Raw genomic sequence first — 23,789 nt, 5'->3', positions numbered from 1 at the left:
TGCATTCCTTGAGAAATTACTAATACGCCCCATAACCCCATAATCTGCTAGGCCCTGGTATAATCTTTCAACGATCTGGCAGCACTCCTCGCACATATTATATTTTTGTGAATGAAAAAAGCTAGAACTGGCGAGCTTTACTCCACCAGGAAGTGGAAAGCTCGCTCAATGCAACCAGCAGCAGCAGCAGCAGCAGCGGTGCGGCATTGAAGATGCTCCCGCAGAGAGAAAGTAGAAGTCTGCGATGGGAGGTGGCAGGTGGGCGATGGGTGGTGTATGGGTTTTGGTTTTTGGGCTGGTTGTTTTTCCGAGAGGGCTCTTGTGGGCCGAGCACGAGGTCTGGCATATGCCGCGTTGAGTCCAACGATTTTGTTTGTTTTGATTTCGATGCGTTTCGGCCTTTATCGTTGTCGTTGTCGTTGTCGTTGTAGCTGGTTCTAGTGCTATTGCTGCTGCTGTTTCCACTGCCTCTGCCACTGCTACTGCTGCTATGTGTCGTCGGCACTTTGGCATCGTGTTATTTTTATGCTTACCCGCACGAGAAGCTGTCGCTTTCCTCCTGCCACTCGCCACATTTTCCACTTTTCCGCTCAGTCGACAGCAGGACATCGAGCAGTGCAAGTCGCGTGGTCGCGCTTTTCCGAAAACTCGGCTGTGGTTGTTGCTCGGGTGACTCTGACTGCTACTGCTACTGCTGCTACTGCTGCTGCAGTGGCACGTGAAGTTACTGTGCGGACTTGCTAAAGTTTCGATTCGTTGTCGTCGTCGCCTGCGTGTCCTTGCCGCATCCTTAGCCTTGCTCACGGTCGCCCGCACGAGAGCCAATTGAATGCACCAGCCGTGTGGTGTGGTGGTGTGGGGCAGGGGACTAGAAGCCAGCATAACCCCGAGACATTTGCAATCCGTGCATTTGCATTAGCATAAAGGGCCTGGGTATTGACGCACAATCGCCGGATAACGAGAGATGCCATAAGCCCCGGAAAACCAGCAGCCCAGCAACCCAGCAACCCAGCAACCAAGGCTGCAGGTGCACCAGTGCCAGCGCCAGCAGCAGCGGAAGTGCCTGCCAGACGACAAAAAGAAAATGCATTTAATTTTCCAGTAAAGTGAAACGCAGCTGAGATGAGCGAACGGGGCAGCGGGGGAGCGGTGACAGGGGGGCGTCATGCTCGCGTCAGTCCAACGCCAGGACGTGGCAGCAAGATTGCGTATACGCCGTGTCCGCGCTCCGAACCGCCGCAGGATCTGGCGCTCGCCGTTCCGCCGCCGCCGCGCAATTGCCTGGCCATCCCGATGTCCTCGCTGCAGACGGCCAACGGACCCGGCACAAAAGGTGAGTCTAGGTCCTTGGGTCAACCGATTGGTGCACTCTGCTTAACCCTCTAACAACCAAGGTCGGGTATCTTTCGATGCAGCTCTTCCCTGCTCCGTTTTCCATGTTATGAAACTTTAAAGAGTTGCACAACCCATGAAGTTTTCCCCACGCCACCGAAATGTTTCGGGCTCTAATTATTAATTTGACTTTAGAGGTCTATTCGAAATGATATAGTAAACCAGAAATTACGTGTGTACTTAATTACTTACTAGGACACAATAAAAACATTTGTAAAATAATTATAAAGGGCAAGTTAAAATAGGTAGCTTTTACTTGCCTCTAAAAACTCAACTATAGTTTTACCTATAATCCGAGTAGGTTACCACAATTGTTTTTTTTTTTTAAGAGACCTTACGATTAAGGTCCTATTTTAACATGGGTGTTAGAGGGTTAAGCCTATATGGTCTAAGAACAAAGGCACAGGTCTGGGAAAATGTCTTGTACAAGCATTTGGCATTAATGGGCTAATGAGCGTGTGGGGACACAATGTTAGCATGTAATTGTTGTAGTTGTTCCGCAGGGTTCTGAATTCTGAGTTCTGAATTTAACAAGGAGACTGGCAATCGAAGCATTTGGCCCTGGCAATCAAAACGAATCATTCTCGAATGATACTTATTTTCACCTTGGATGGCTCACCCATCCCTTCTCATCCCTTCCCTTCCCAACGATCGTCCCATTCCCTTCGATTCATTTTCCTCCTTCGCACAAATTTGCATGCAAGTTTTTTGCAGCTGTCGGCGGGCGGCACGTGACTTTGATTGTCATTTCATTGTCTTCGGCAATCATCAAAACGCAAACAGAAATTTTTCGATTTTAAAGAAACGCTGGGAAAAACTGCTGGGGAGCGGGGCAAATGGGCGCCGATGTCTGGCGCATCAAATCGATTGGCAATTTGTCAGCGCTGATTGCAAACAACGCGATACAGAGGAAACTCAGGAATTTCTATTGCAGATCGCAGAATTAGATTTGCATGCAACCGAAATAGAATGCAGCGAAGTTGTGGGACCAGTAATCAAAACAAAAATCTAATTCTGGTATAAGCAAAATATGCTTTCGCGTTATATGCTTAGATTTCTTTTGAAAGTAACCGAAGGTGCACGTAAGAACAAGCTTACTTATAATATTTTAAGCAGAATATTGGTCTAATATAAATGAGTCATTTTATCACATACCTAGAATTTAAAATAATAATATTGTTAGTATATATGTAAATATCGGGGTATTATACTTTATATGATGAACTTACAATTAGGTTGCCTTCCTAAGTAGTTAGCGTTTATCTAAGAAGTCTTTGCAATAGCTTAAGTTCCAATTCAGCTGAGACGAGAAATACAATCAGAAGTTTCAGAAATAACAAAAGTAGTTTGATTATTGCGCCCTATATCCACATGAGCGCTTCAAGCGATCTAGACGCGTTTCCATTTATTTTGATAATGTGTGAAAATGTAGTGCCAGTAAATATCCCATTCCCATCGCTCACAATTAGGCGAAACGCAGTTTTCAGCTTTTGCAGCTGTCAACGCAGCCTAACGTATATGGCAAATAAAGCAATGCAAAGCCGAGAACAACGAAATCCGCCAACGGCACTGCAACTTAATTTAAAATTTATGGTCCCATCGCCCGGCAAGAAAAGCGGAGCACCCAGTTTGGCCCACAACTATAACAACTATAACAAAAACGGCCAGCGAGCTGAGCGACTGCAGCAAACTGGAAAATGTTGTAAGCACACTTGCACACTTGCTTGTAATTATAATTATGCTCAAAGTGACCCACAAAGTACAAGACTTGAGACGGGCGATTCATGGATACGGATACGGATGGATACATGTCGTTAATCTGACCCACTGAACGGGTCTGTGGCTGGAATTTAATAGAGGACACCTCCCCTCACCCAGGATGGTTAATTAATATTTGCCCAGCCGGCTAGAAAATGTCAATATGAACGTCCTTCTCCTGCAAAGTAGGCAACAGAAAGCGCTTCTCTGTCGACGTTTTCTCGACGGGCAACACTGCGTATGATTTATGCAGCGTTTCCAGGAGCTGTTGCATATGCATGAGCAGCCTTTGCGATGCCGCAAAAAATGCAGAACAAATTTATGGCGGTGGAAGCGAAATGGGAGTACAAATAGAAAGGCATAACAATGCGAATTGCGAAAGGCTAACAAAACCGTACATTGAAAAGCCAACCAGAAGGAAGGAAAGGGAGGACATCCACAGCCACCGAACGCAAATCCCCTCGAGTACTTTCAATATACGAAAACCCATTTAAATGCCTACCTACCCGCCGTTCAGGGTATTTTTTCGAGCCGAGCAACAGTCATTGGAAGCCTGCCAAACGCCGGAATCATTTGGTGTGGGTGCGGTGGCAAAAGGACGAGGACAGGAGCCACCTGGACAATGACAACGCTGATAAGTAGCTGGCGACATGGCAGACCACTTCATTTATCAAAATTTATGACTCTGCCAACATCCGCGTGGTAATTTGTGCCACTGTGTGGCCACTGCAGCTATTTCTCTGGCCAACTCTCTTTTTTTTTAATTTTCTTGGCCGGAATCGTCTTAGCCTTGGACTTTTGCAGCAGAGGTCAGGAATTGAATTGAATCTTTTGGCAGCGATTGTCACTGACAAGCAAAACCCACCGCCTGAAGCAGGGCTAAGGTCGAGCTCATTACAGCTGACTCCAGAGGAAAGGACATGGATGTCCTAGATGTATCTAGTATAAATATAGCTCGGCAGCTAAAGGCTGCTGTCATTCGTATTTGATGGCAAGTCGGATTAAATCTCAATGGGGATAAATTGTGTTTGGTGGCCGGCAGCCAAATGCTGGGGGCTTTGGGGATCAGATGGAATAAGAGCAATCGTAAGCTCTTCCATGAATCAACTGTAAACTTAAAATAAGTTAAACAAGCAGGATGCTTGTGTTATTAAGACTTAGTTGTGGTGCACTAAGCGATAAAATATATGAGTTTATTTTCGGAACTTGAAATTTTTCTTCGGCACTTTTTTTCGTCGATGTCATGCCCTTTTAGGCACTTAAGTAGCTTAACCAACTCTTCACAATTTCCCCTCGTTCTTCCTCCTAAATCCACTTTGCGGACCTTATTCTTCAGGCTCTGATTTATGCGGAAAGCAAGAATCCCATAAAGGAGTATGCTGGATGTTCCCTATATAAGTACGCTTATTCTAGCAATAAAAACCGTTAATGCATATGGCGCGGCATTTCGCGAAGCCCGGCTAAGGACTCCATAAAACCCTTTTCAGCCATCCAGCCTCCGAATGTCTGCATTTACGATGGCGGATTCCAGCGAGGACCCACTGCACCACACGCTCACGTGGAATTTATGGGCTGGCCACGCCCCCAATGGCTGCTGCTCATGGAGGAAGAATGATGAAGGACGGAGCAAATGAAATGAATGCCATGGAATGGCTTTCCTCCTGGCTGAAATTCTCCTTCCTCCTTCTATGTTCCATTTTCAATTGAAAGTCACGTAAATAAAGGTCGGACTTTGGGGTGCATAAAAAAGTACTGAATTTCCTAGATAATGAACATGCAACTAAAAATAAATACATTGATGTACACTTCATACAGTAGTAACAAAAAAAATGAAATAAGAAATTTAATATATATATTTTTTTTAAGTTTTAACTAAGTTTTATCTACGTACAACTAAATTTGGTTCTGTGTAGGAAATAAGCTCTACAGTTTGGCCAACATAGTTTCCATTTTACCGACTAACCCGAAAACTTACGGGCTTCAATGAGTTTTGAGCCAAGCCGGAAAATGTCTTGAAATTGTGCCTGAAATTGTGTCATGCAAAAATAAGCCAACAACTGGGAGAGTCCTTAAGCCAGGATCAGGCATCTCACCCCCACCGATGCTTCTAATTTATTTAATTATTTATGCTTTTTCCTTGCTCTACGGCATGCAAATGCAATATAGATGCAAGGCAAGACGAAACAAAATTGAGTTTTCAAGTTGCATGGGCTAGCACATGGATATATGGAAGGATATGTGTACACTCGTATACTGCAGGCATATTGGAGATGAATGCGAAGCTGTTAGGATGAAAAATCGCTGAGGGCGGCGCTCTGAAAAGCGTTTCACTCGATTTTGCACACCCAGTTTTCCGGTAATGGTGTTTCACAATTTGTTGGTTTTGCGCCAACGTTTCGACATTCATCACTGCGCTGGTGATAAGCCATTCTAATGAGCCTGGCCAAGGACGAAGGACGAAGGAAGAGGGACAGTGGCATTAGTTCCCCCTTGAAAAGGACAGAGTTCAGTTCATGTGGGAATAATTGATTTGTTTCAGCCGTTAGGCGAGATTAATGGGCTTTTCAACCAATCTGAAGCAAATAAATACTTCACGATGGCCCCGGAAAGATTCATATTCATTTCAATAGACCAACAAATCGATGAAGGACATCGCTTGGACACTCAAAGCCTAACCATAACAAACAGAAACCACATCCATATCCTACACCACTTTCTCTATCTAATTGCTTTTTGCGGCTTTCCTGGTCACCAGTATGTATGGCCAGTAAAAAAATTAGTCGCAAATTACAGCGGAAATTGACAAATTTGGAAAACAAGCGCATAAATAATAACCATAATTAGCAGCAGTTGACCATTGCGAAAGAACCACACACCAGACGGGGGGCGGAGTGGGTGTGTTTGGCCAGTCAAGGCCATGATTCCCATAAAAATATGGAATTTATGATGCCAGCTTAAAAACAAAAAAAAATGAAAGGACTGTGTGTATAAAATTGATGGGAAAAGTGCAGACTGAGAACGATTATTCTAATTTAGTATTGGTTGTACTCTAAAAATTGGGCATATTTATTGATAGCTTTATATGCCAAATATAAGATCAATACTAATCTGCCATTCATATTTCTATGATTTATTCTCAAAACCTTCACATATCAATCAACACTCATCAAAATGGTCTGTAACTTTTTGAGAGATTTATTTTTTAACAGCAAGCTAAATACAATTTAGCAGTAAAAATAAATTTAGAAGCCAATGAATGATGTGGTTGATTTATGGTGTCAAAAGTACGCCATCCACAACAGAGCAACCAGTTTTGCATAATAAATTTCTCAATTTTTGATTTTGTATTGTATTGGGGGGCTGTAATTTTTCGTGGCCCAAAAGATGTGTCAACGGCAGCCACATAAATATCCACTCACTCCCTTGTTTTCAGGGTCTTGATTCCGGCGCTGCGTATGAATAATGACAGTAAAAATTAGTTGGGGATTTCATTTTGTCACACAACAATGAAACGGACAGAATGAAACGCAGCTGAGTGACAAGTCTCAAAGTCTCATATCAGCGATTATGGCCGAAAAAGGCTTTACACAAAATGCTATTTTAAGGCTAATTTATGGCCTATTTATGTGGCAACGTGAGGCAAAAAGGTGGCGGTTAAGGTGTTTGTGGCTCAGTTGCCGTTCAGAGTTCGCGAAGAAGTGCAGAATGTGTCAGAAGGCAGTGCAAAAAGCGTGGGAGATGAATAAATTCCAGATGAGTATGGACTTTGAGCCAACTGTTCTCGATTGCGAAAGAACCAATACGAAGCGCACCAAATTGGCCAACCTGATGCACTGGCTCAGAAAGCTCAACGAATGCCCCCCGGAGCCCCTGAAGTGCGACTATATGAGTGAGTGGCACATATTAACTCGGAAATATATTCGGTTTACCCCCTATTTGCCTCTAAGTGCAAACCGATTTCGTATAATTTGTGAAAATGTTCCTCTACCCTCGCCAATCGCATTTTGTGCGTGCTCTTGGCCCCTTGCCATCATTTCGGGATCGAAATCGCATATAGCCGACTGTTTGTTATGGGAGGTTATGGCCACTTGTGTCAGCATCCCGTATAATGGTCGAATGGTAGGGATTTATTTATACATCAGCATTTTGGCTCTTGCCAGTGTGTAATGAGTTTAATGCCACAATTTCCATGTGTGTGCGGCATAATTGCATATGCGAGCCACTTTATTGTGGTCAAATCTTATGCAAATGGCAAATATCCTGGGTCAGTGATTGGAAAATTGGCCAAAGGAAGTGCGGCTAATGAAAATTGAGAATGATCTAGTGCCTTTTAATGGCTGGTTGTTCCAATATGTCCACATTTAGATTTGGATGACTGTGCTTTGAGTAATTGATATTAAAATGGAAAAGAATAATATTTTAATTATTTAATTTGCTTTGGACTAATGACTTGCTAGTAATATTTAAAATGGTAAAATCTTTTTGTTTATATAGTCAGTTTTTCTGGTAAATAATATGATTCTTATTAAGTCATTCATATTTTCTCCCTATAATTCAACTCAAGGATCCATGTATCCTGACATTTTCTTTCACTTTTGATGAAAGCCTTAATTCTTTTTATATTTTTCAGAATTAAATACGAAACTATTGAACGGATAATTTAAATTTCATTCTCTGTATTAAAACACACAATTTCATTTACATTTATATAATATTAAAGATACTTTCATGAGGTATTTTCAATCGACAAGCTGTTTAAAAGAATCTTTATCCGGTTGGGTGGCTTGAGTGAGTCCCAAAAAGCCATGTGCATCTGTTGTATGTCTAAATTGTATCCGTCTTATCGGTTTTATAGCCACAAATAAATAATAGTAGAAAACTTGTTTACCATAAAAGTTTGCAGCACGTTCAAATGGGAGAATAATCAGCAAGTGTCGCCATAAACTTCGCTGCAGTTCCTCTTCTGGCTCCTCCTCCTTCTTCTCCTCCTGCACACAGACATCGCCAGCACGCAGACACTCGCACTCACACATATACACTGGCAGACAAACTGGGAGGAAACCCACCCACACACACACACATACACTGGCGCAGATGAACAAACAGTTTCCGGCCACAACATTTACGCGCATTTTCATTGCGATTTCGCTGCTGGTTTCGGCTGCCTTTTGGTATTTACACGTAATTTGCACAGCATTTTTCAATTTTATGTGCTCGGAAATGGTATGACGTCGTTATTTATGCTCTGCCTTTTGTGCCGGGCATTTCCCTTCATTATTCCGCCTCCCTTTGCCTCCCTTTGCCATCCTTGCCGCTTTGATGTTGGCCATAAAGTGACAAAACCAGCTGCGAAAATTGAAACTGATGCAGGCACAGCCAAAATGCTGACACAGATTTACTTGCAATTTGCCTGCCATTTTCCCGATGCTATTCCAAGTTTTTTTGTGGTGACTGGCGTAAATGGAATTTTAAATTCCATACCGTAAATGGGGGAAAAAAGTTACCCGGCAGCTGACATCGGGGATACCCAGGGATTTGATTGGTATTTACTGCGTGATAGATCGATAGGCCCTCGTCCAGCTCCCATCCACCGCCAATAGCTCCTAGTTCCTAGTTTCCCTGCCCATCAATCGCATATCTCTGACGGCCCCTTATCAAAATCAAACCGAAAGCTACACCCGTTTTTATCATTTATCTAGACTGACAGCTCGGACACATGATGGCTGGCTGTTCGCAGCGGAGTAGAAATTTTTGAAGAAGTTGTCATGTGATTGTTAGTCATTAAATAAAGAGTGGAGCTGTAGGTGTTAGGACACCTTCTTGACCTCAAAAAGCGCTTCAAGGACGATTCGATCTGTAAATTGAATGTTAAAGGTTTTCAAATACCTAACGTTGTTTATGTCGTAAACAGCGTAATATATATACACATAAATATCTACGTAGACGTTCTGCACCATAAAATGTAAAGCTAAAGTGGGTAACAATTCATAAAATAAATCACATGCATCTATTAACATGAAATGCCCATCCATCTAGACTAATGATCAGCATTCGAGCACACCCTCCGACACCCAGTAAACATGGGTTGACGGAGTCATGTTGTGACTGTCATCGCTGGCAGATTTAATAACCAAAGACATTGTCTAAACGAATGTCATAAATTAGGAACAGTGCTTTCATTTCCATTTAAATGTGGGCTGAATGAATGGAAGCCACACAGCATAACTAACAATTAAGATAACATTTACCTGGTTAAGCCAACTCAACCCACTAGAAACTAAATTACAGTCGAATTGCCAGGGGAATTTCAGTTTGGGGCAAATAGCTAGACACAAATACGTGCCAAGCACCAACTTGCTAGGTAAAATCAAGCAGTTACGACCCGCTTAAACGCACAGCCAAATAAAACTAAAAGGCTGGGAAACACATATACTATACTCGTAAAGCAGCAAATTTATGCAGACGTTAAGCAGCTCATAACGGGCAACTTAAAAGCCAACTAAAGATGCACAATAGGTGGAAAATGGAAAAGGGCGACACTTCCTCCCACGAGGACCACGAGGACCACTCAAGTGGGCCATGAAAACAGAATTCATTTAAATTTATGAAGCGTGGAAATTCATTTGGAGCACAGGTTTAAGTACGTGTCACTAGGCCAACATGTTCGTTCCCCTCGCTATTTGATAAAGCACTAAATCAAGTCCGCGGAGAATATCTATGCGGTCATCAAACTTGGGGCAAAACTAAACCACAAAAGATCTCTAAAAGGAACAGAAAGTGGAAAAAATATATAGGTATATAGACTCAATTTTTCTGAGTGCAGCATTGCGGTTTGTACTGCATTTCTTTGGCTGATTAACTTTGTTTTTGCCGAGCACTTAGCGGCAAGTTGCGTGTTTGTTTGCCGCAGTCTAAAATGCAGTAATGTTGCATGCAGCGGGAAATGGTCGGGGGTTAGACAGTTTGGTCTGTGGCAGGGTCATCTCACATAGCCAAGCCCCACTGCATGACAACTGCGGTGACCGGTGTCCTGGGCGCTGGGAAATGGGAAATGGAGGCGGCTTAGACACATGTAAATCACACCGGGTCCCCCGAGCTCTCCTGCCAGTTGAAGCCACAAAAATGAAAGCCTTTCAAATGCGGATGCACCTGGGCTTGGGATTTAGCCAGCTGCACAAGGAATTCCAACCAAATTTATGGTTCACTTTGCTGTAGGCATAAGTCTAATACAAGAAATAAATATTCAAGGCTTCCTTTCAAGGTCCAAGATAATCGTGGTAACAAATGTGTTCAAAAATATCCTTCAAATTAATTACGGGTATTCGGAAAATGTCAAAACCACTTTACAGAGTCTGGTGGTAAATTGGTGTCGATAAACTTTGATTATATTTTAAAATCCAAGCTGTTGGAAAATAAACTAGGTACCGTACAGAATTATATATACCCTATACAGGGAGCAACTTGTGAGCAACCAATTAGGCTGAAGCCACAGGACGAACAGCAAAAAGCAAATGACTTCCGGATGCCAAGAGAAAACTTTTCCCTGAGCGAACTTTTAGGCAGGGGGAGGAATATCTGGCGGGTGGGGGGAACTCCAGGAACAGAAACAACACATAATCAATAAAAAGTCGAGCGGAGAACAGAGCACGCAGCACAAAAACAACACACCAATACAAAGGACTCAGCGGCGAACAGGAGCCATGATAGGTATAAAAAGAGAAACGGAAAGCTACAAAACAAAAAGCTAGCCAATTGTGGATTGAAATAATAAGTACCCATTCCCAATGTATTATTAACTTTATATGGAAGATGGGGTATCTCATTTTCAGCTTTTGCTTTAAGCAAAAAAATATATTATCAAATGTTCGGTTTTTTTAACCAACCCGTTGAAAAACTAATATGCCCGCCAACTTCTAGCAAGGCCCACAGAAGTGAGCACTCAGGCTGTGGGTTTTTATTTGTGGGCAGCTTTACGTTTTCGCTGTGTTTTTTTTTGTTTTCTACTTCAGAAGCATTTTCGATTTCATTTTCACTTGCTATTAATTGGTCGAGCCGTGAGGACATAAAGCGTATTGCCACACATGAAATATATACAATGCAATAAATATTTGATTAATATACAACATAAACTATAGCCGGAGCGTCCGTTGAATGTCCGTCCCACACGGCGTATACGCAACAAGTGACGAACAGGAGCTTTTCGCAGTGCTGCGATGTCTCTTGGCTGTAAAATTTCATAAGTTGTACAAAGTTAATGAAAAATGCTCGCCCAGCGAACGATGAGCGATCTGACATCGACCACATCGCCTTGTCAGCAGTCGCGTCGGCGGAAAAGCGGAAAAGCTCTTCAAGTGCCAGTTGATTTCTTGTCGCGTCGCAGGCAAAACGTTTTCATATTTCGTATGGTTTTCATATACCCTGCGGGTCACCGAAAAGAGCGTGTGTATATTGGAAAAGCATTAATGGCCGATAAGGTCCATCAATCGCTTTATTTATTGAACGATGGATGACTCATAAATAAGTGTCGCGCTTTAGGCATTCGAACGAGATATTAAACTAATTAGAATATTACGCATACGCCACGAGCAAATACAAATAAAATTTTGTTACAAAACAACAAAGGTGGGACTGTGTCCTGTGCGCGTTTAGTTTTTCGCTTCTGGCCACTTGAAACCAGTCGAAACTGGTTGGTCTGTGGGCCAAGAGCCACAAATGTGGGCCAAATAAAAATGCAAAATAAATGCCATATATGTGCATAAGATATATATCTTGAAAGTGCCCATTTGGAGCGAAAATAACTACGAGTAAAGTGTTCATCGGTCAAGTGACAAAAATACTGCAAATACCTGAGTGAAATTGAAACGCGGAACACATAAAAGCTTACACCATATTATATACAGTTCCTAAAGCGAGGAATAAATTTGCTAAATAATAAATTTAAAACGCTTTTGATATAATTTACCATTTCAGCTTGTAGCTTGTTTAGCTCCACATAAACGGGCTGATGTATCTATATGTATGTATGGCTATACGCAGATCCTGCACGATTCGCAATCATTCACGAAATAATTCAGCAAAAATATATGCACACGAACACAATGCAGCTGTAGGTTTGAATTGTAGCCAAGGTCAAGGGCCGTAAATCCCATGACCTAGTACAAAAAAACACACAAAGAAACCAGCCCAGCACGCGCATTTTCCCCCCTCAAAATGAAAATCTAATTTTATAAATTTCGTGGCTCTACCTCTTGCTCGGTTTGTATTTTGGCAAAAGAACAGAACGCAAAATTTGTGTGTCATTAGCTTGTTTATTTTTGGCCAGAATATTCCGCACAATTTTCTCCTCGGCTGGGTTATTACCTCTCACACTTGTCTCGGCTTCTTGATTCAATGTGATATGTGGCCCCACTTAATGATGGACATTATTGCTGTAGCCGGGCTCGTAAAGCGAATTAATTATACTCGTAGTTGGCCCAGCCACTTGAAAGTGGTGTAAAAATGTTTACGATCGAATTCCTTGTGGCTCTGCGTTTGATTTTCGCGTGAGTTGATGGCCTACGCGATTGACTTAGTTAATGGATTTAGTTGGGGTATCATCATTATTGGCTGCCAAATGGGTGCAAAAGGAATAATGCTCAAGTAATGCCCTTTGGCAGCTTAAGTGGAGGCAGCACGGGGCGTATGAGCGATATAATAATAATATAATAAGTTTATTCGCCTTGAACTTTATGGTCTAATCATTTGGTGACTATATAGAGATGAACTGAAATGCCATGTGGCATATATTACATTGAGTTGAATAATTTATGACTTCTGTAGTTCGCGATTAAATTTGAAGCTTAGTTTGTGTTTTTGAATTAATGCCAGCCGTCACAGATTCCAATTAATTGAAAAGAGTATTATTGGATAAGTTATATTTCACCTAATTCTGCTTACCTGACTGTTCTGAAATTTCCGTTGAGCTTTCCCTTTTTAATGCTTCATTTGAGCCAGCAGGCTGTTTATAAATTGCCTACCCATTGTTGGCTAAGCACTTTTCAATTTGCGCCCGCCCACGCGTCCTGCCACGCCCCTTCGCTGTTTCAGCGAACAGCTGTCCCAATTTATCGCACCAGGGCGATCAATAAGCGACCATAAAACTAATTGCGCCGTGTCTTGAACTAATTAAACTCGCACAAACACACAGTAGTAATTGCCGAGCATTTCGATTTTTTCTCGCCTTTTTTCCCTTTTATTTTTTGTACTTTTTGCGCTTCTTACGTGTCGTAGGGAAACTTGAGCCCGAGTTCGCGTATCCTGCAAGTGTAAGTTCGGTTCGGTTGGGCTAAGTAATTTTGAGCCGGAAACTGGCAATTTCCGCTTGCCGTTGCCACACTCGCGTCCACTTACACACACACTTGTGTGTGCTCACTTAGCTCCAAAAAGGACTTTCTGCCTTTTCGTTGGCCAAACGTATGTACAAGTCAACGAACTCGAGGGGCTAAGTGTGAATTCGCGTGTGCGGGTCGAGTTAGAAAGCCAAGACTATGGCGAGAAGTAAACTGTTTAAAGATGGATAACACCATAACTCACGACATAATTATAATTATAAGAAGAGAAAACTATTGCTTGTTATTAAAATAAATAATATAGTCTGTCGACAAATACACTTCAATAACGAGCGCGGACAGCCATTATAAATAATTAACTCTCCCTTCGTTCTGACTGCGTGGCCTTGCCAAATGCAAACAAATTGCGGGTCTTCTAAAACAGAAATTAAATTTAATACCGCCCCAAATAGGAGGGCAAACAAAAAGGCACTCGGCGAAAGCAATTCAAATGAAAACCCCGCAACGACAAATCAGATAACAAAGCGGGCAGGCACACGCACACAGATAAACACAACCCATCCCGAGCGGTCAGCAATTAGGAGAACCCACCAGCCACCAGCAGCAGCACCACCAACAGCCCACTATCCACCGTACATCAACCACCAACCACCAACCACCACCCACCGACATCAACAAGTTCACCCCACCAGACGCATTTGAGCCACCAAACTCACGATGAATTTAATGTTCCGCAAGAATTTCCGCGAGGGGGCCAGCAAAACGGGCGGCGGCGGCGGAAAGCTGCAGTCGAAGGCCAACAGGACGAAGCGCTCCCGGGACATGGGACTCGTCCAGCAGCCGGAGGAGATCCACTACAGGACCCACCTCTTCTTCTCGCCCAACCGACCCGGCTACGATGTGGGCGAAGGTAAATTGTCGTTTGCCTTGCACAACGCAGGCACAGCAGTAGCAGCAGCAGCACGACAACGCCATTGCGAGTACAGTAGAGCGTCGAAAGGGTGAACAGCGCACTTCGTATATTGCTTACTATATGAAGTGGAACAAAATAGATACATGAACAGATACAAGCTTATATTTATATATTTATATTATATTCATATTTATATGCTGTCCTATGCAGTTATACTCGTATGTAGCAGATATTAATTTCGCCATTTCATATAAAAAAAAAGTTGACTATCTATCTAGAAAAATCTTGTTCTAAATACACCAAAAAGGCTGTCCCAGTTTTGTTCATGATATTTAATTTAGTCGCCCTGTTCACTCTTTCGACTGCTTAGTGTCGGCATTTAAACCTAGCGTACATTTCAATCATTCACAAACATGGCTCACTTTCCCTCTCACTCCCTCCACCTCCACCTCTCTCTGTCTCTGTCCCGCCCGATTACTTTGGCTCTTTGTAGTCGCTTGAGCCTGGCCCTCAGTTACTTGTGCTCCATTAACCAGACATTTGCATTTCAGCCATTGCAGAGCATTCAATTGAAATGTTTTTATCAATTCCACAAACGGCCTCCTGACAGGTGGGGCCATTTATTATGGCGCCCTAATTGGGGCTCAGTTTAGCAGGGGGGCGTGGTTTATTATTTATACAACGTGAGACTGAGTGTATCACTAATTGAATGGTGGGAAAAAGTGCCTTATTGAGTCTGAATTGATAGTAAGGCAAAGTTTCAACGTGTTCATTAACGGACTATTAAATAATCAATAACAAATATTTGTCCCTTAGCAGAATAGATAAGAATAAATAGCTCTTTAAGATCCCATTATATCTGTAGTAGATCTATAGTATACAGATCAGGCATAAAAATTGTATAGTAACTACCAAAAAAGATTATTTGAAGTTTAAATTGGTTTTTATCTTTGGTTTTAAGTAATATGAAATAAGAAGGAAACATTTGATAAGGAAAACCAATGAAATGAAATTAAATTAAATGTTGTATGCTACTTGTTGCCAAATATTTCATGCATTACTAACTTAAGGGAACTTAATTACATTCGTGCTACTTTGTGCGTGAGAGTGTGTGTAAAAAAGTGAGTGTGTGAGTGCCAGCGTCAGCTAATCTTGCAGTTTCCAGTTGGCTTGGCTTAGAGGCTCCGAGCTCGCACAGAAGGCAAGGGCAAGAGCATATGTAAGTTACCATTTGATTTGGGCTCTCTAACAATGTCTGCACACCCATTCCCTTTTGGCAATGGCCTTGAATCTGGGCCAAAACGCAAGGTCCTGGGAGTTCTTTGGCAGCAGAGCCTACTAACCCACGGAACTGGTGAATGTGTCTAGTTTTGGAGCACACTATTAATAAAATCAGCAAACGAGAAGGAATTCCATTTTTAAAGTAAACGGGAAGGTTACGGTGGCCATAATATATCCTTGGAATATTTTACAAATGTCTGTTCTGAAATCCATTTACAATAATGTACCACTTAAAATGTAATAATTGGGAAGAGAAACTTTTAAAAGGCTTTAATTTGCAATCTTAAATACAAAGAAACGTTAGAATTTACATGTGTGCTCTAGTCACCAGCACATTATTTAAGAACTTCTTGTACATACATAGTTAAAAAATAAATTATTCAAAGTGTAATATAAAGTATTCAGCTTATCCTTTCTTTTAAATGGGAACAACAGACAACCTTAAAATATTCCCAGAGAATCCTTCAAGCCGCCTTTGTCCCTTCTCGAGTGCACAAATGTAAAATAGCCATCATATCAACCACCAACAAACGAAACACAGATTAAGATTTAACCAAAAACACACCCTCATTTGCGCACCCCCGCCCGATTTTCTAGGTTTCCAGTTGTTCTGTTGTTCTGTGTTGTTTGCTGTGTGTGTTTTGTGTTCTTTGTGTGCATATAAAGTATCGAGAGCCTCCAATTTTCAGAACGATGTAGCGCCCTGTCAGGCATCCCGAGCACCCCGCTCTCAAGCACCGCCCCCTCGCTGGCCCTGCCCGGCAACCTGCCCTACGAGCTGGACATTCCGCAGCCGCTGGTCGACCGCCGGCCGTCCGTCTCCCTGATGCGCTGGAGCAGCAGCGGACCGGGTACGGAGTGCAACAGCAACGGCAACAGCGCCAGTAACAGTTTGATCCGCCTGCAACAGCAGCAGCAGCAGCAGCAACTACAGCAGCAACTGCAGCAGCAGCTGCAGCAGCAAATGCAGCAGCAGCAGCAGCAACATCTATTGGCAACAGCAACAGCAACAACACTGGGGTACGCTGATGCAACGGTGGCCACGGCAACAACAACATTGCTAGCGGCCGCAGCTGCAGCCACGCGGCAAGGTTTGAGTCCCCCCTGAAATCGAAATATAATTGAGAGCCCCATCTGATGCGATCTGATACGATCTGATGCGATCTGATGTGATCTCAACTATAGTTGTTGTTGTTGCTGCCCAAACTCGATCAACACTAATGTCATTTGCCAGCCAGCTCACCCCAAAAACCGTAGAGATAAAACACACTGACACACTCAAACACAAACCCTATATGTTGCACCCCCTATCCCAAAAAGAAAACACCCTAATACCACCCAAAGTTTTCCCAATTAACGTTTGTTGCACGTCTTACGTAGCTAACCCTCGAGAGTTCCGATTTCAAAGCCGGATATTCCACAAATACTTCAATTTTTCTTCCACTGTTGCAAGTTCTGTCTTGTTTCCGTTTCCGTTTCCGTTTCTGTTTCCGGTTTCATTTCTGTTTTGTGTTTCCCGTTTTCCACATCTGAATGTTGGTGATTAACTAGTGAAAATACTGAAAGCTAGACACGTTCTTAGAGACGCCACGCTTTCAGTATTTCGCCGCAAGCTTCTGGGGATTCACATGCACCACAACAAGAGCTCTGGTAACGACCTCCTTTAACTCCAGCTAATCGCCTATTAATCGCAGCCTGAAAGAGGATCTTAAGGCACAGCTTTGAATCTATCATCATGGGCTTGCCGAAAGCTGAAACGTTTTTTGAATATTTCTATAACTAAATGGCTAACTGTTGTGGCATCGCATTTTCGAGGGCCCTACTAATGGTATCTCACTGTACGTTACAGTGAACTTTGGTGGCGGCGCCAACTCGGGAGTCACACGAGCGGAACCTATCTCATTGGCCACCCTGGATCGCGACTGCTTCATCATTCCCGTACACAGTGTGGACCGATTCCTGCCAGCTGGCATTCCTGTGAGTATTTGACTTCTTCTTATGTTCTTTGTTTAAAATAATCGGATTAGAGCTGGGTCTAAAGTATGGATTCCCTTTGCAGCTGCCCGCCTTAAGTGCCGATGGTAAGGCCACAAGCCCTCTCAGTGTACTTGAAGTCTCCGATCCGAAGCTGTGCATCCTGGTGCACTTGATGAGTCCCCTGGAGGCCATCGATCCGGTGATGGAGTCGCCACTCGCGCATCCGCTGCTCAAGCAGCGCTCCATTGCCGCCGAATTGGTGACCGAAGTGCAGCAGGCCAACACGGCAGTGGGCGGAATGCTGCTGGCCAACATGGAGAAGAGTTGTGAGTGCAACTTGGGCCATCCAACTCCAGATACATTTCATATTGATTACACTTTTCCCAGCCGAGTTCCCCTTCATCTCGTACTACCTGATCAACACGCTGCAGACGGATCCTTCCAGCTTCTATGCTGGCCTGCGCGTCTCCTCGCTGTCCAAGTTCGAGCCAAAGGCCCTCAAGTGAGCGCTCCAATCAGGGCTCTGAATTGCCCAATCTCAATCTCGCCAATCTCAATGTTTCGATTCATTGCCAGATACACTGCCGCCCACACACTGGACCTGTACAGCGAAGTGGCGGCCATTTGCCGCCCGCCGCTGGTTTTGCCCTCCAACGAGGTGGGCAGCTTCAAGAAATCGCAGACCGCGGCCACCGGCTACATTATTAGCGTGTTCAAGGTGGGATAGTAGTGGCAGTCCAAGCGGGATTGGGTTCCATCATGAAAAATTCAATTTTAATTCCGCAGGTTTTCGAGGGTGACGATGGCGAACGATTCGAAAAGAACTGGCTCTACTGGACTGGAGCCCGGATGTTGTACAGGTACACTTGAAGAAATAGTGTCCCTGTGAGGCTATATTGATAGCTGTTTCACATACTGTTTTTATTTTGAGATAAACTTATAGCTGGCACTTATAGATTTCCCTTTGCAACCAATGATTCTGTAGAGTCTAGAGTCCTTGCTTGCAACTAACACAAATGCCGCTGCAGGCAATGATTTCCCCTTGTGTAGTACCCATCTATAAATGTTCTTTACACCATTGTGTGTGGCGCTAATCCGAAGTCTGACTGCCGCTCCACTCCACACTCGTTTCAGGTACCTGCCACGTGCCGCGGGCCTGAGGCGCATCGCCCTGCACAAGAGCACCTCGCAGAAGGGCGACAAGATGTATCTGCTGGTGTGCGAGTGCGCCGAGCTGCTGAAGGACATCTCGCTGGCCGCCTTCCTGATTCCGGCGCTGCGGGCGAGGCTGTGCGGATACACCGGACTCTATCGACCAATACAGGCCTTCTAGTCTAGAGCGCCGGAGCCACGTATTTTTCTATCTTTATCTGTACATAGTGGATCTGGAGCTAAGCCATAATGCGAAACAAGCACTGCAATGTGGAGGAAACTGCACCCGTTACGTGATTCTAATTCGATATTAACTAGGCCTAAACACATTTTTCAACTTTCTCTACTAAGAGTCGGCATTATCAGCGCTGCTAGGGAATGGGCGATTAGGCATCTTACTTAAGTAGTTGACAATATACTCAAGGCAACTTCATATCGTGTGCTAGGTTTTTCTATAAATCATATAGAGGCAAGCCCAATTAATAGGACCATATCTAGTGTGAGTTGGTAGCGAAGAACTTCCATTTTATCCACAACAAATAGAGATTCAGTGGGAACTATATATGTATACCGATATATCGTAGTAGTAAATCACTTATTTGAACGCTGAATTTTGCGCTGAAATGTAGGCTATGAAATCTGCAAACCAAGAGTCAATTCTTAGCATTAAAAAACCTAAAAGATTGTCAAGCTGGGGAATGAATGCAATTGAAAGGGTTTCATCAGAGGGATGGGGGATGTAGCTAACTTTGCCCAAATCTAACACAAATCTGCCAAAGATGTAAGCAAGTCTAAACTTAATTTGAATCAAACAATGGTTTAAAATTGCAAATTTTATATATATAAGCAAATGATTAAGCCAAATAAGATTTTCAATCAAAACATTGACTAATTATTGCTTGGCTGCAGCTTGCCACTTACACTTTAGGACTTATACCATACATAAAGGCATACATTTATGACAATTGTAAATAGTCTTTGCTCCGAATACACAAATATTTGAGAATTATATAATTTTGCACAATAACAACAGAATCAAAAAGTGCTGTGATAATTAAACTATAGCAGAGCAGAGCCGCAAATGCAAAGAATATAATAAAACCCAGGAATATGGATAGTCCCAGCCATAGAACCTAATTTCACCCAGTCAAAGACAATATCATTTAGGTACCATTGAATATTCACTGGTCTGTGGCTTTTATTTCCAAAACAAATCCAATTATTTAAATAACCTAAAAACAGATAACTCTCAATGCTTATGCTAAGCCTAAAGCCTAAGAATATATTAATTACCAAATGTTCGAAATTTTTTGTCACATCTTGAGCTGCAAGCTTGGAGCGCGTTTAGCATTAATAATAAAGCGTAACACTGAAATACACTAAACTGGTCCTCTAGCCATTATCCATTAGCCATTAGCCAAAGATATTGTCGAACAAGTATCCGCCACGTGGGCTCTTAAAGTCCGCCTCGCGCTTTCGATGGAGTATGTAGGCCTCGAACTTTTGCGTCTGCAGCGGACCCCAATTGGCAGTGGGTTGCATGGCCATTCGGAATTTCTGTGGGGTTTACGAAACATGTTGTATTTATATTTCTAAAGATATACATATATACAGTTTACTTACACTGCCAAAAGTCTTCCCTGGCTGCTGGAAAATCGTGACCAAAGCCCAGAAGGGCAGCTGCAGCACACCCAGTCCCCAGATAATCCAGCCAGCCATATAGTAGTCCGGTGGATACTGAACCCCTCTGTACGTCAGGGGTTCGTAGCTGAAGAGCATGTAGACGAGGACCAGGAACATTAGGCCAGGTGCCACAAGGGCCCAGCAGATGCGCCAGTAGAAGCCAGTCTTTACATTCAGCATAAACTCAATGTCGCTGCAGATGCGCTTCACGCCGTAAATCCAGCCCACGGCCAACAACTCTGCGATGGCTAAGACCAGGGCTATAAAGGTGCAGCCATAAAAGTCGACGAGATTCAGTACGAACTGTCCGCCCGGAGTCATGTACACCAGGCCACACAGGAATCCAATTATCGAAGTGCCCAGGGCTAGCAGCCAATGCGGCAAGTGGGTGAATCGATCCTTAACCACATTCACCACAGCCGAGGCCATTCCAATATTCGATCCTATGCCCAACACCAGGAGCATGAAGAAGAACAGCACGGCGAACAGTTGGGGAAGGTACTTGAACTTGGCAATCGCCTCCGGATAGGAAATGAATGCTAGACCAGCTCCACCCTTGACCACCTGCGAAATATCCTCGGTGTTGGTCTCGAAGGCAAGGTTGCCCAGGATTCCAAAGATGATGCAACCAGCCAGAATGGACGTAAGCGAGTCTATGGTGGTGATTATTATCACATCCCTGGAAAGGCATGGTTCATAAAAGTGATCTGAAATTACCGATCTGAACTTACTTGCGCACATTCTTGTTGAAATCGTTGAAGGAGGCGTACATGACCAGGGTTCCGAAGCAGATGGCCAATGAGAAGAACATCTGGGTGATGGCCGCGTACCACACGTGCGGATTGAGCAGCTGGGACCATTGGGGTTTCAGGAAGTACACAATTCCCTGCCAGGCACCTGGCAAAGTGACCGCCCGGATGAACAGTACGATCATGATCACGTAGGGAAACAGGGCCAGGAAATAGGAAGCTTTCCCGGAACTGCGAATGCCTTTTGACAAAACAGTGCCAATGATCACCCAAGTGGCCAAGAGGCACAGGACCAGATCCCAACTCGGAGTACCCAGTCCACTATCCTCGAGCGTTTCGGGCTCTCTTAGAACTGTTTGCCTGTTTTATTTGGGTAGGTAATTAAGGATTCCATGTTCCAGAACGTTCCTCCAAACTCACGTGAAAAACAGCTCGGCGGAGGAAACCCCCTGCACAATGGATGAGTCATTGGCAGCTGTGACTCCTGTGGCCACACAACTTTTGCCCCATTCCACCAGGCAATATGTCCAGGGCAGGACCTCGCTGAAACTGGCCACCAAATACCTGATGGTCAGGGCCATAATGCAGGCGTAGTAGGTGGTGGCCAAGGCGGTGGAATACACCTGACCATAGGCAATACCTGAACGAAAGACAGAAATAGCAAGCATCACAGGAATGAATTCCATCAAAGTTACCCCTCATTATAGGCGCCATATCAAAGGCCCTGATGCAGCCACGGCTCGAGAACTGCCCAATGATGACCTCCAGATAGTAAACCGGTCTGCCAATCAGCAGCAGCACAATCACATAGGGTATCAGAAAGGCGCCACCGCCGTTCTCGAGAGCAATGAAGGGAAACCGCCAGACATTGCCGAGGCCCACGGATAAGGCGATGCAGGAGAAGAGGAACTCCACTCCCCTGCTCCACTGATCGCGTTGGGCGGAGGACTCCGATTCCGCCTCACAATTTATGGTAAGCTTTTGAGACGCAAGATATGTTAGGCAACTTCTACGCCCAATGGCTCCCAGGACACTCACCTCTTCGCCCTCCGTGCTGTACACCACAGTACTGATGCCATCCTGTAAGCCTGTATGTCCTACACTCGTTCCTTGAGCTGCCTGCATGTTTCGCCGGAGTTTCTGGTATTCTGCAGCATCATCCATTTTTTAGGTTTACGGCTAATTCGAGGTACAAGACAACAAAATGAAATGCAGGCAGCAGACAACACAAAAGCTCAAATGCATCCGGATGGACGGTCACAAGACACAAGACGGGCTGGAACCCAATAGCTGAGTTTATATAGATCAGTTTATAGGATCAGTTATCAGTATATCAAGTATCATGGCGCTTAAGGGCTCGTCACCAAAACACGCGATAATGCAAATTTCCAGTTCGCCAAAAACTAGTTGGTTAACAATGTGGAGCTCACGTCAAGCGTTGAACAACAGGTGACTTTCGTTAATTCGTTAGTTTATGAATTTGTTTACTCTGAATTTTATAGCTCTTGATCGTTGAGCTGGCGCAAAAATAGAAATTCAAACTTAATCCCCATTTATGATGACCGTTATCGGCAGTAATTTGCATATCTAGTCATCGATAAAAAGCCAGGCCCCCTCTTGCTACCTTGTTGACAAGATATCCAAGCTCAATTACTCTTAAATATCATACCAAGCTGGTTGTCAAATCACTTTCATACAAATCAGAAATCTGTATTAATCCGAATTAATTATACCTATCTCAAAATGTAATTTATGAGTCTTGCTGCAGTTGGCTGATAGGAAAAATCACAAAAATTGCAATCATCGACAGTTCAACGCGACCACAAATCACAGCACTTGACATGTCTTCCATGTTCTGCAGCTCTGGCACCAAGGTACATATGTCCAAATATTTGTGGAATCCGAAGAATCGCCAGAAGAATCTCTTATCTGAATGCATGCCCGTCGAATGCAAAGTGTTAGGAGCCAAATGTACACACGGATCGTCAACTCAACTCAAATCTAACAGCCATACGAAAAATGTTGACACAAGCTCTTGAAAAAGATTTGGGTGCTTCACAAGTGGGTTGCCTTATCACAATTGGCCGGGATCAAGGTATATAACCAAATTTTGTGGGAACAATTTCTTTTATCTTATTCAAAAACGCACTATTTGATCTGCAACCAGCACCACACACTAAAACACCACAATAAATTTATGAGCACCTCGGGAACATACACAATCTAGACTCCTAAAAACGAACCGTTCTTAACGAGCTGCCTGATGCGACTAACCGACATGTACCAGATAATCTACTAGGAAACCTATGGAACCCACTCAAGAGCAGCGGCACAAGCCGATTTTTATAACGAAAACGAATCCATACAATGTTTCTGAAGAACCAGTATTCAAAATATTTGAATTAAAAAGTACGCATGTTTTTAATTCCTATGAATGTATATGGAACTCCGACCCTGCCCTGAAAATCAAAATCCAAATCATCTCAATTAAGCGTGCCAGTTTCAGATTCCTAAACCAATCGAAGCTGAACGATTGATCAAGCCGCCGCCCTAAAC

General features: G+C 43.5%; 2 protein-coding genes across 11 annotated transcripts; one reads left to right on the top strand and one right to left on the bottom strand.

The window, feature by feature from the left end:
• The first annotated feature begins 606 nt into the window (after nt 1–606).
• On the top strand, nt 607–20,185 carry LOC120444366. Of its 9 annotated transcripts, none has more exons than XM_039623960.1 (9): nt 607–1,333; nt 14,217–14,388; nt 16,362–16,523; nt 17,522–17,649; nt 17,732–17,975; nt 18,037–18,151; nt 18,226–18,367; nt 18,436–18,509; nt 18,784–20,185. In XM_039623960.1, the coding sequence occupies exons 1-9, from the start codon at nt 1,166–1,168 to the stop codon at nt 18,980–18,982; spliced, it is 1,404 nt and encodes a 467-aa protein (XP_039479894.1). In that variant the 5' UTR covers nt 607–1,165; the 3' UTR covers nt 18,983–20,185. The 9 variants fall into 9 exon arrangements, with proteins under 9 accessions (XP_039479894.1, XP_039479891.1, XP_039479892.1 ...); XM_039623957.1 differs by having other exon boundaries at nt 16,362–16,763; XM_039623959.2 differs by lacking the exon at nt 607–1,333 and adding an exon at nt 11,520–11,589 and having other exon boundaries at nt 13,931–14,388; nt 16,362–16,763.
• Nucleotides 20,182–23,675, bottom strand: LOC120444365 (sodium-dependent nutrient amino acid transporter 1). 2 transcript variants are annotated; one of them, XM_039623956.1, is made up of 6 exons: nt 22,272–23,675; nt 21,929–22,211; nt 21,654–21,873; nt 21,216–21,593; nt 20,425–21,163; nt 20,182–20,358 (listed from the first exon to the last, which is right to left on the bottom strand). In XM_039623956.1, exons 1-6 carry the CDS (start codon nt 22,395–22,397, stop codon nt 20,215–20,217), a joined length of 1,890 nt encoding a protein of 629 aa, XP_039479890.1. In that variant the 5' UTR covers nt 22,398–23,675; the 3' UTR covers nt 20,182–20,214. The 2 variants fall into 2 exon arrangements, with proteins under 2 accessions (XP_039479890.1, XP_039479889.1); XM_039623955.1 differs by having other exon boundaries at nt 21,929–23,675.
• Nucleotides 23,676–23,789: the final 114 nt, after the last annotated feature.

This window comes from Drosophila santomea, chromosome 2R (genome assembly GCF_016746245.2).
Source record: "Drosophila santomea strain STO CAGO 1482 chromosome 2R, Prin_Dsan_1.1, whole genome shotgun sequence".
Lineage (NCBI taxonomy): Eukaryota > Metazoa > Arthropoda > Insecta > Diptera > Drosophilidae > Drosophila > Drosophila santomea.
This window is presented reverse-complemented; position numbering and strand designations above follow the sequence as displayed.